At 43.3% G+C, this 11,141-nt stretch overlaps 1 protein-coding gene and 1 non-coding gene across 2 annotated transcripts; both read left to right on the top strand.

Annotated features, from left to right (window-relative positions):
- The first annotated feature begins 269 nt into the window (after nucleotides 1–269).
- LOC103651251 (ABC transporter G family member 38) lies at nucleotides 270–10,255 on the top strand. The gene is made up of 20 exons (XM_008676871.4): nucleotides 270–1,210; nucleotides 1,330–1,406; nucleotides 1,498–1,545; nucleotides 2,908–2,998; nucleotides 3,093–3,394; nucleotides 3,942–4,223; nucleotides 4,355–4,671; nucleotides 4,770–4,930; nucleotides 5,453–5,562; nucleotides 5,642–5,792; nucleotides 5,959–6,102; nucleotides 6,217–6,380; nucleotides 7,062–7,394; nucleotides 7,487–7,777; nucleotides 7,859–7,942; nucleotides 8,135–8,268; nucleotides 8,631–8,858; nucleotides 8,991–9,162; nucleotides 9,348–9,602; nucleotides 9,698–10,255. The coding sequence occupies exons 1-20, from the start codon at nucleotides 388–390 to the stop codon at nucleotides 9,965–9,967; spliced, it is 4,437 nt and encodes a 1,478-aa protein (XP_008675093.2). The 5' UTR covers nucleotides 270–387; the 3' UTR covers nucleotides 9,968–10,255.
- Nucleotides 10,256–10,829: 574 nt separating this feature from the next.
- Nucleotides 10,830–10,902, top strand: TRNAK-CUU (transfer RNA lysine (anticodon CUU)). The gene has a single exon. It is a non-coding gene; the product is annotated as a tRNA-Lys (tRNA).
- Nucleotides 10,903–11,141: the final 239 nt, after the last annotated feature.

Below are 11,141 nucleotides of genomic sequence, written 5' to 3'. Positions count from 1 at the left end.
CGAGCCTTGGGGCGTCCGTCGTTGCGCCTAGCCAGTAACACGGCTCGACCGGGACGTTGATGGACTGTGTCTGCCGTGGAGCACTTGCACTTGTGTTTCAGCACTTGCGCCCAGAACTGAACTGAGTCTCCTAAAGCTAGCAAGTAGCACATCAACATAGAAACGAATTGAACAATGCCTCCGGCCGGCATCTTTGTAAGCATGGGTTTTGTCCCCCCGTCACACACGCGTATAAAAGGCCGCACCATATAATATCTCTAGCTCGCCGCAGAAACGAACGTAAACTAGCGCACTCGCTGTGCGCCTGGTCAACTCGAGCAACCCTGCAAACCGAGGCCGGGCGTATGTGCAGTGCATGCACGGTTCGTCGCTACCAGCACAACAAGCATGGAGACGCTGAGCCGAGGCCTGCACGGCATGTCGAGCCCCGACGCCACCCCCTACTTCTCGGGCGCGTCGTCGCGGCGCCGCAGCGGCGCCGACGAGGTGGACGACGAGGAGGCGCTGCAGTGGGCCGCGATGGAGCGGCTGCCGTCCTTCGAGCGCCTGCGCACGGGCCTCGTGCGGCCGGCGGACGCTTCCGACGGCGGCAGCGACAGCGGCCGCCGCGGCCGGAGGCGCCGGCACGCGCATGAGGAGGTGGACGTGCGCGCGATGGGGCTCGCGCAGCGCCAGGCCTTCGTGGAGCGCGTGTTCCGGGTCGCCGATGAGGACAACGAGCGCTTCCTCAGGAAGCTCCGCGCGCGCATCGACCGCGCCGGTATCCAGATCCCCACGGTGGAGGTGAGGTTCCGGGGCGTCAACGTGCAGGCGGAGTGCCACGTCGGCACCCGCGCGCTGCCCACGCTGGCGAACGTCTCGCTGGACGTGGCCGACTCGCTGCTGGGACGCGTCGGGGTCAAGCTCGGCAAGAGGAAGACGCTCCACATCCTCAAGGACGTCTCCGGCGTCGTGCGCCCGTCCAGGATGACGCTGCTGCTCGGCCCACCGTCGTCCGGCAAGACGACGCTGCTGCTGGCGCTGGCCGGCAAGCTGGACCCCACTCTTGAGGTCAGCGGGGAGGTCACCTACAACGGCTACGGGCTGGACGAGTTCGTGCCGCAGAAGACGGCGGCGTACATCAGCCAGAACGACATCCACGACGGCGAGATGACCGTCAAGGAGGTCCTCGACTTCTCCGCGAGGTGCCAGGGTGTGGGCCAGAGATACGGTGAGCGGTGACGACCTTGTCCCTGCTTTACTCTGTCTCATACCAAAGAGTTTCAAAAAAATGTTAACACTGATAAATTCACATAGATAATAAATAAATCATCTTCTTGACGCGCGCAGAGCTGCTCAAGGAGCTGGCGAAGAAGGAGAGGCAGCAGGGCATATATCCCGACCCGGAAGTCGACCTGTTCATGAAGGTGTGCATGCTCTCCCTCACTCCCGTACTCCGTCTAGCACATGCATGGTGCACACACAGTTCTTCATTTCCTTTACGATCATAATTTGTAGGCAACTTCAGTTCATGGAGCCACTCTGCAGACGGACTACATTCTCAGGGTAAAGCCCCCAACCAAACCTATAGCTTTATTTCTTTCCTCTTTCTTTTTTTCCGGTGCGTGACTCTAATCGAACCAATTGAACCGAAAGGTTGTTGTTGAATACGAAAACAGGCCCCAAGCACCGCCCTCAAGACCCCAAGTGTTTAGCCTACAACAATTTATCGATGAAAAAAAAGTAAAACATAAAATAAAATCAGTACAAAGTCCTTGCGTTATTAAGATATGCAATTATATTTGATACTCATAAAATAAATTTAATATTAAAGTGAATATATAGTACACATATCAGATATTAAACTTACACTTTATCTTATAAAAAAATCGAGAAAAGTATAAGTTGAAAAGTAGCTCGTTCCCTTTTTTATAGCTCGCGCGGTCACTCATTCTTCTTTAGCTAAAGGTGGTACTATGTGGGAGCGTTGTGTTGTGTGTAACTTTTTGTAGTGTTGACCTCGGATGGTTTCTCTCGGCCCATATATGGTTTAACGGTATATTGGTAAGCGAGAAGCAGGAGAGAAACCTACATACACGATTCGCACGCAAGACATGGCACACAAATCTGATGCTTTTAAAATAATATAGATAAAAGAATTAATTAGAGTAAACAAGAATTTTCAAAGATAAAGAAGTTTAAGAAGAAAAAACAATACTCCCTCCATACTGTTTTAAGATTTAAAGATTCATATAATATTTGATTTATATGTTTTATATATATGTCTAAATTTATCGTCATCTATTTAAATATAAACTAAAAATAAAAAGCTAAAATCAATATTATTTTAGAAGGGAGGGAGTATAAAATTAAAAGTAAATACAAGAAAGCAAGAAGAAAAACCCGAGAGTGGACGTAAACAAAAACAAAATCTAAAAATAAAACAGAGAAAACGTGAGAGTAAAAATAGGAATTTTAAAATATTAAAAATAATAGGGAGAAATGAAAATAGTAATAAAACCACACATAAAATAAACGTTGAAAAGGAATGTAAGAAAAGAAAAGAAAATTAAAATAGAAACAAGGAGTGCATTGCTGCATACCTGCAAACTCTGCAAGAAACAGCCCAATTGAAATAACAGATGGTCGGATCGCGGTTTTGTGTGCGACGGGTCGGACGTGAAGATTGCCGCTCCCTCCATGGCAAAAGCCTCGACACCTCCTTGTCCCTCGCCGTTGGCACTCGACAGGGCGAGTAGGCTAGGAAGAGCAGTTAGTTGCAGGTTCGATCGCAGTCGCAGTCAAGGTGTTCGCTTGCTTGCCCCGCCGACAAGACGGGGGCTCGCATCGCATCCCTAACCTTGGAGTCTTGGACCAATTTAGCGATGTCCGCGGCTGTGACGCCATACCCGCCGCTGGTGCGTGCAGATTCTCGGGCTGGACATGTGCGCGGATATCATCGTCGGCAACGAGCTAATGCGCGGCATCTCCGGCGGCCAGAAGAAGCGCCTCACAACAGGTACCCCTCCCTCTCCTTCATCCGCCTCAAACCCATCCGCGCGTCTGCTGTTGCCTCCGTTACCGTTGCTACAACCGCGCGTGTTTGGTTTCAGGGGAGATGCTGGTCGGCCCGACCAAGGTGCTATTCATGGACGAGATCTCCACGGGCCTCGACAGCTCCACCACCTTCCAGATTGTCAAGTGCATCCAGCAGATCGTCCACCTGGGCGAGGCCACCGTCCTGGCCTCGCTGCTCCAGCCTGCGCCGGAGGTCTTCGAGCTCTTCGACGATGTCATGCTGCTGTCCGAGGGGCAGATTGTCTACCAGGGCCCCCGGGAGTACGTGCTTGAGTTCTTCGAGGTGTGTGGCTTCCGGTGCCCGCAGAGGAAAGGTGTCCCTGATTTCCTTCAGGAGGTTCGTTACTCCGTGGCAGAAAGCTTCCTAATACATATTTTTTCCAACATTATTTCGCAAACATGGCATGCTTTTGTAATGAAGTCATCAGAACTGCATAAATCAACACATAGAGATTTTTTTATGTAATGAAGTCATCACTCATCAGAACTGTATGAATCAACATCTAGAGCTTTTTACAGTTAGTATAAAGACCAACTTCTTATTATCTTATAGTTTATAGACCTTCTTGATACATCAAGTTTACCTTGTTGGTGAACCCACGTCTGTTAAAGAAAATGTATGCTGTTTCAGAAAGTGTGTAGTTAAACTTCTGTAATATGGAGATGGACCACCATGTCGCCGATAGGAAAGAAATATTGGACCGGCCACATGAGATTGCGCCATTAGGTTTATCAGGAAAATTTAATGATTTTTTTCATTCTGCCATCTGGCACTGTGGCACATCCAAGTACAGAACACAAAGTTGCATGTTGGGGAGCTTGCATTGTCTAAAATGGCCCAAAGTAAGTAGCATATAGTTTTGATGAATGTTGCTTTTGACCAGGTTACATCAAAAAAAGATCAGGAACAGTACTGGATACAAAATGAAAAACCATATCACTATGTATCAGTACCTGAATTTGTTGCAAAGTTCAAGAAATTTCATATGGGGAAGAGCCTCAAGAAACAACTTTCGGTGCCTTTCCACAAGAGGAAAATACACAAATCTGCTTTGGTCTTCTCTGAGAAGTCTGTCTCTACTTTGGAGCTTCTCAAGGTCTCATGGTCCAAGGAATGGCTTCTCATGAAGAGGAATTCATTTGTGTACATCTTCAAAATAGTTCAGGTACCTAGAAGGATAGTCCCTATTCTAAATTGTTTCTCTTTGATGTGAGCTTAACATCTTTGTCTTTCCTTGGTAGAGTGCTTAACAAGGATATAGTTCTTTGTCTGACCGTACTCTTCTTTCTTTTGAAGGGAATTCTGGTTGCGCTAGTAGCGTCAACGGTGTTCTTGCGTACACAAATGCATACAAGAAATGAGGAAGATGGGCAAATCTATATAGGAGCACTTCTTTATGTCATGATAGTTAACATGTTCAATGGTTTTGCCGAGTCATCTATTCTTTTGGCAAGACTCCCTGTACTGTACAAACATAGGGATTTTTTGTTCTATAGACCATGGACTATTGTACTTCCGAATGTTCTAATGAGAGTTCCTGCCTCCATATTCGAGTCAATAATTTGGGTAGCAGTGACTTACTACAGCATTGGCTTTGCCCCTGAAGCTAGCAGGTGTGCCATTATAACTACTTTCTCCGGTAAAATTGTATATACGTTGAGATTTTACATTTGCTCCCTGAAGAAATCAACAACTATTCATCTTTCTGCAGGTTCTTTAAACATTTAGTTGCCGTCTTCTTTATCCAGCAGATGGCTGCGGGTCTCTTCAGACTTGTCACTGGCTTATGCAGAACAGTTATCATAACTAACACGGCAGGATCACTTGCAGTCCTTTTCATGTTTACGCTAGGAGGATTCATCCTACCAAAGGGTAATCACCCATGACCCCCGTTCTCCTTCACTATATAGTTGGATATTGTTTGGGTGTTTTCCTCAGTTTCATGGTAGTATGATTTGATAAATACTTATTCCCAGATATGAAGGGTTTGAGACTCATAGTTGAGTGCTAAAACTCTCAGCATAAACAATGGTGTTGTCCCAGATGTGAAGTGTCCTCCCTTTGCTCACTCGTGAGTCGTGACACTGTGACTCCGACACCGGTAGCGAGAACCTTCGTTGCCTACTAAATGAGGAAACCCACATACAGCGAAACCATGAAGGCGACGGTGCGCAGAGGGGCCCAGCGAAATGTGCCACGCCCAACGAATGGGAACTGAGACGTCTGAAAATCAGCAAATCGATCATTTGTTGTTTCAGAAAGAGCTCACACAACAACCAGCACCTTATGGCGCAGAAACATGATTTGTTTATTAATGACCTTTTTACACTGACACTTCTGCGTTGATTCTTACTGTGGAAGTTGACATCACATAACTGTTGCTCACTGTTACAGATGCAATTTCAAAATGGTTGATATGGGCCTATTATTGTTCACCTCTTACTTATGCATACATTGCTCTTGCCTCTAATGAAATGCACTCTCCAAGGTGGATGGACCAATTTGTAAGTTAACTCGTAATCATACTATTGCTTTGTTCTCATTCAACTAGTTGTTGTTGACTTGTTTCTTTTGAATCAATAGGCACCTGATGGTAGGAGATTGGGAGTTGCAATTTTAGAAAACTCAAGTATCTTCACCGGCAAGGAATGGTACTGGATTGCTACTGGTGCACTTTTAGGTTTCACTGTTCTGTTCAATGTGTTATTCACACTGTCACTTATGTACCTGAATCGTAAGTATCTACTCTACACATTAATAATATGTTGCGTGCAGTCTGCTCTTTATTTTCTTATCCTGTATTGTTCTTGTCTATGCTAAACTAATGCTTCCATTGAGTCATAACTTGGTCATTTGATATTGGTACCTTACTAGACTGATTATTCTGCTCCTTGAATTAGCTGTTGGAAAACCACAGGCAATTCTGCCTGAAGAAACTGATACAAGTCTAGAGGACAGTGAGGAAGGAAAGAAGATGACAGATATAACACAGAGAACGAAAATCCCGACACCAGAACCTTTATCCTCAAATTCTATGATCACCTGTAAGATTGTTTCCATCTGTTTCGCTTTGGATTTCATTTTTCCTTTATGTTTGAAGAAAAGGGTATGCTACTTCACCTTTAACCCACATTCTATGATGTTTTTAATTGTTTTAGTGGATAAGGTACTTGAACAGTTACGTGGCCAGTCCCCGAATACTTCTGATAGATCACACATGAATGCTTCTGTCAGAATTACTCCAGGAAGAGGGATGATTCTTCCATTCGAACCCCTCTCCATGTCCTTCAACGAGATAAATTACTATGTTGACATGCCTGCAGTATGTTGCCTGTCCATAATTGTTTTTTCCACAGCTGCATTTCATGTCATTTTCCGTTATTATATCAATGACCGTTAGCCTTCCATTATAACTACCTACTCTCTCCAATTGCAAATGGAACTCGTTTTAGGATTTGTTGGTCAAGCTTTAAAATTTGAACCATCACTATATAAATACCATCACTATATAAACGCTTTGTAGATTGAGAGCATTTGAAATAACTAATTTCAACATTGAAACGATGTTCACAACATATAATTATTATTTTGGAATAACATAACTTCATATAAATCACTATCCATTAGTCAAAGTGCCATATTGGAAACCAAGTCAATGTCCCTGAATGACTTGCATCTACAATAATAAGGGACTACGGGTAACTTAAGTAGACCACAATATACATGGAAAGTTTGGTTGGAGTGTGAATTTCTTCATTATGTTATTTTCGAATAATTCCTTTTTAGTGTTGGTGGTTTTAAAGTTTTATAAGCTAATGCACGAATCTAAGCATTAGGTTTGTCAAGATTTGAGAATGGGACTATTGGGTTATTAGATTTCTATAGAAGCTTGATTATGATGATGCATATCTTGCAAACATGGCATGTTATGTTACGAGTTATTTGGGCATTAGGCGGTTATATATTAGCCTAAAATCTCATTTGCAGTTTGTTAATATGTCAGGAGATGAAGAGTCAAGGAGTAACCGCGGATAAGCTTCAGCTGCTGTCAGGGATATCTGGGGCTTTTCGACCTGGTGTTCTCACTGCTCTTATGGGTGTGAGTGGGTCTGGAAAGACTACTCTCATGGACGTTTTATCTGGAAGGAAGACTGGAGGATATATTGAAGGAGAAATTTATATATCTGGTTACCCTAAGAACCAAGAAACATTTGCCAGAATATCAGGTTACTGTGAACAAAATGACATCCACTCTCCACAGATCACTATAAGGGAGTCCCTACTCTTTTCTGCTTTCATGCGCCTTCCTAAGGAGGTCACTGACCAAGAAAAGAAGGTGCTTTCTTGTTCTACTCACAGTATCTACTAACAACTGATGTCTGTAGTTATTGAGGTGAATTAAGTCTAAGTTGGTTTACATGTCTTTAGATATTCGTGGATGAAGTTATGGAACTGGTTGAGCTTAACGGTCTTAAGGATGCTATTGTGGGTCTCCCTGGTGTGAACGGGCTCTCAACAGAGCAAAGAAAGCGATTAACAGTCGCTGTAGAGCTTGTGGCAAACCCCTCGATCATCTTTATGGATGAACCAACTTCAGGTCTTGATGCAAGGGCTGCTGCAGTTGTTATGAGAACTGTTCGGAACACCGTCAATACTGGACGAACTGTTGTCTGCACTATCCATCAACCAAGTATTGACATTTTTGAAGCTTTTGATGAGGTAATACATTTGCAGCTTGCGGTAATGTTTTTGTCATATTCACATATAGTTGTGCTTCAATCTTTGTTTCTCATCCTGCAGCTGCTTTTAATGAAAAGAGGAGGCCAGATCATATACTCTGGGCCACTGGGTAGGAACTCACATAAAGTTGTTGAATACTTTGAGGTATGTGATATGATATTTGAGCTACTTCCAATTATCACATAGCTTTTAGTTTTCTGTCATCTTGTGTTTCCTTGCAACAGATTCTGCAGTAATAAGGATACGTTTTATCCTTCTTTATTTGAAATTCTTTCTTCTAAAATCTATATATCATGGTGTATTCTTAAAATTATGTTTATCATTTTATCAAACCAGGCAGTTCCTGGAATCCCAAAGATCAAAGAGGGGTGCAACCCTGCTACATGGATGTTGGATGTAACCTCAGCTTCTACAGAGGTTCAGTTGAATATTGATTTTGCAGAGCATTACAAGTCATCAACTATGCATCAGTAAGTGCAAGAGTAGGACACTTTTTCTTGATGTCAATGTATTTTGGCCCGCTTTTAAATTTTGAAAATAAGAATACATAATAGAAACCGAATATCATTGATTTTACAAGACTTGAACCAATGACGTCAAACCACCCCAAACCTTGTCCACTGCCCCTGCTGCTTTGCAAAGGAGCAAGCAACCACCGTAGTGCTGGCAATACTGCATCGCCCATCATCAACATGTGATCCGCACAGATTTGTGTTGATACACCACCCCGCCTCGAAATATACTGCAATTCATGCTTAAACAAACCTACCTACCTCTTGTAACCAGATCTTCTAGGTAACGTCTGCTTTGTTGTATGACTGACTATTTTCAGGCGGAACAAAGCATTAGTTAAAGAGCTGAGTAAGCCGCCTCCTGGTTCCAGTGACCTCTACTTCCCCACTCAATACTCGCAGAGTACCTTTGATCAGTTCAGATTCTGCCTCTGGAAGCAATGGTTGACTTACTGGAGAAGCCCTGACTACAACCTTGTCAGAATGTTCTTTGCATTGTTTACTGCCTTGCTGCTGGGGATTATATTTTGGAGGGTTGGCAGTAAGATGTATGTTCTAGCCGTGCTAAGTTGTTAACTATTGCCTCGGTTTATCTCTTGCCCAGGCTCCCACCGGCTCTGGGTCTTTCCCTTTTTTTAATATGTATTGCAGGATCCTTAACTATTTGTTACTTGGTGCAGGAAGAGTTCATCAGACCTTTTGATCATCGTCGGATCAATGTATTTTGCTGTCGCATTTATTGGCTTTGAAAACTGTATAACTGCTCAACCTGTTATTGCCGTGGAAAGGACGGTCTTTTACAGAGAGCGTGCAGCTGGAATGTACTCGGCTATACCCTATGCTTTCTCGCAGGTCAGTATGAACTGACGATTCAACTGAACCGAAAAAAAATACATTGCAATTGCAAGGTCATGTTCATGCCAAGGACGATGCACATATTTAATGTGTGGCATAAGGCAGAAACGAAAATGATTTGAATTGGTGTTCTATCTGATAGCATTTTTTTGAAATACTAATGAGTTCTTTTCTCTATTCAGGTTGTTGCTGAGATACCATATGTGTTCGTCGAGAGTGTCATATACACTGTTATCGTGTACCCGATGATGTCTTTCCAGTGGACCCTAGCGAAATTCTTCTGGTTCTTCTACATTTCGTTCCTCTCGTTCCTCTACTTCACTTACTATGGTATGATGGGTGTCGCCATAACGCCGAACCCTCAGGTGGCTTCCATATTTGCCGCTTCCTTCTACACTCTCTTTAATCTCTTCTCGGGGTTCATTGTTCCAAGATCGGTGAGTCACTGTCCTGCTTCCCTATCCAGCGACTTGAAAGCACCGTGCACTACATACACTCTCTGTGGACTAAACTCAAACCATGTCTTGCTCAGAGAATCCCGGTGTGGTGGATCTGGTACTACTGGATCTGTCCAGTGGCATGGACAGTCTATGGGCTGATTGTGTCGCAGTATGGCGATGTGGAGGATTTGATCAAGGTGCCTGGGAAACCCGATCAGCAGGTCAAAGCTTTCATCAAGGACTACTTTGGCTACGATCCGGACTTCATGGGCGTAGTGGCAGCGGTGTTGGCTGGCTTTACTGCCCTCTTTGCTTTTATATATGTTTACTGCATAAAGAGATTTAATTTCCAACAGAGATGATAGTACAAGTCTCAGTTTGCCATGTGCCTTGAGGGTGTATGTTCGATAAAATAAAACTATATATATCTATCTAGACTCTAAAGTTGCAAGAGATGTACATTGCCGTTTACTTGTTAGTTGTATGTTGCACCAATCTTGTGGCTGATGCAAAGAACTTAGAAATCAGTCTTTGTCCGTCTAGCTCTATCGGTACAGCGCAAGGCTCTTGACCTTGTGATGGTGAGTTTGAGGGTCCACGCGTACCTAGCTGTCAGGAAGAAGTCCATGTATGCGTTTGGCAGTTTTTTATGCCTTTTGCTCACATATTATTTTGCTGAATTTAGTGACCATCTGTATATGTGCATAGCACTCCGCCATTACAAGTCTCAATTTGCCATGTGCATTGAGGGAGTAGAACTTCGCAAGGTCAGTGAGTCACTTCCTTGCTTTCTTCAAGCAACTTTCATGGACTCCAAAGTCCAAACCACCATGCAGTGATGTCTGTGAATTAACCTATATCACGTCTTCTTATTCAGAACATGGGAAAATGATGGATTTGGTGTTATTGAATTTGTCCACTGGCTTAGACGATGTACGTACAAACTGGATCGGCAAGTCATGTCTTTTTTTTTTCTATGAACCGAACTTCATAGATGTCAGTGGCTCCAGGTTCCAACTCCATACTAATATCAATTAAAATAGTTTAAAAATATTTTTAATCTAAATAATAAACAAAAAAGACTTATATAAATGTAAGGGAGTTATCTAATACAAACATAACAGTTCCTGTATTCTTATTCCTGCAGCAAGGGAGTTATCTAATACAAATAATCTATACATATATTACATAATATAAAGCATAAAGTGCAACATTTAATCACTAGCCCGTCTAGCTCAGTCGGTAGAGCGCAAGACTCTTAACCTTGTGGTCGTGGGTTCGAGCCCCACGGTGGGCGATTTTTTGGGTTTTTTTTGAATCATTTTCAGCTTTCTTACTTTACTAATTTGTAATCCCTTTCACACGTTTCATAGAAAACATACATAATAACGTTTGTCAGGCCTTTCACACATTTTATAGAAAACATACATAATAATGATTCTCAGTTTTTTTTACTTTACCTTTTTGTGCAATTGGAAAAACCATGGCACGTCACTAAAATTCTAAACAGTCTATAATCATTCTTGGCTTTCTTAC

This window comes from Zea mays, chromosome 3 (genome assembly GCF_902167145.1).
Source record: "Zea mays cultivar B73 chromosome 3, Zm-B73-REFERENCE-NAM-5.0, whole genome shotgun sequence".
NCBI classification, from domain to species: Eukaryota; Viridiplantae; Streptophyta; class Magnoliopsida; order Poales; family Poaceae; genus Zea; species Zea mays.
The sequence above is the reverse complement of the archived record's forward strand: the minus strand, read 5'-3'. Positions and strand labels throughout refer to the sequence as shown.

What these genes read in the sequence shown, in the direction of transcription:
- LOC103651251 (XM_008676871.4), top strand. Translation starts at nt 388, where the DNA reads ATGGAGACGCTGAGCCGAGGCCTGCACGGCATGTCGAGCCCCGACGCC. An exon ending in GAAGAAGCGCCTCACAACAG is followed by an intron (nt 2,999 to 3,092) that starts GTACCCCTCCCT and finishes GTTTGGTTTCAG; the next exon opens with GGGAGATGCTGGTCGGCCCG. An exon ending in CAAGGTGGATGGACCAATTT is followed by an intron (nt 5,563 to 5,641) that starts GTAAGTTAACTC and finishes TTGAATCAATAG; the next exon opens with GCACCTGATGGTAGGAGATT.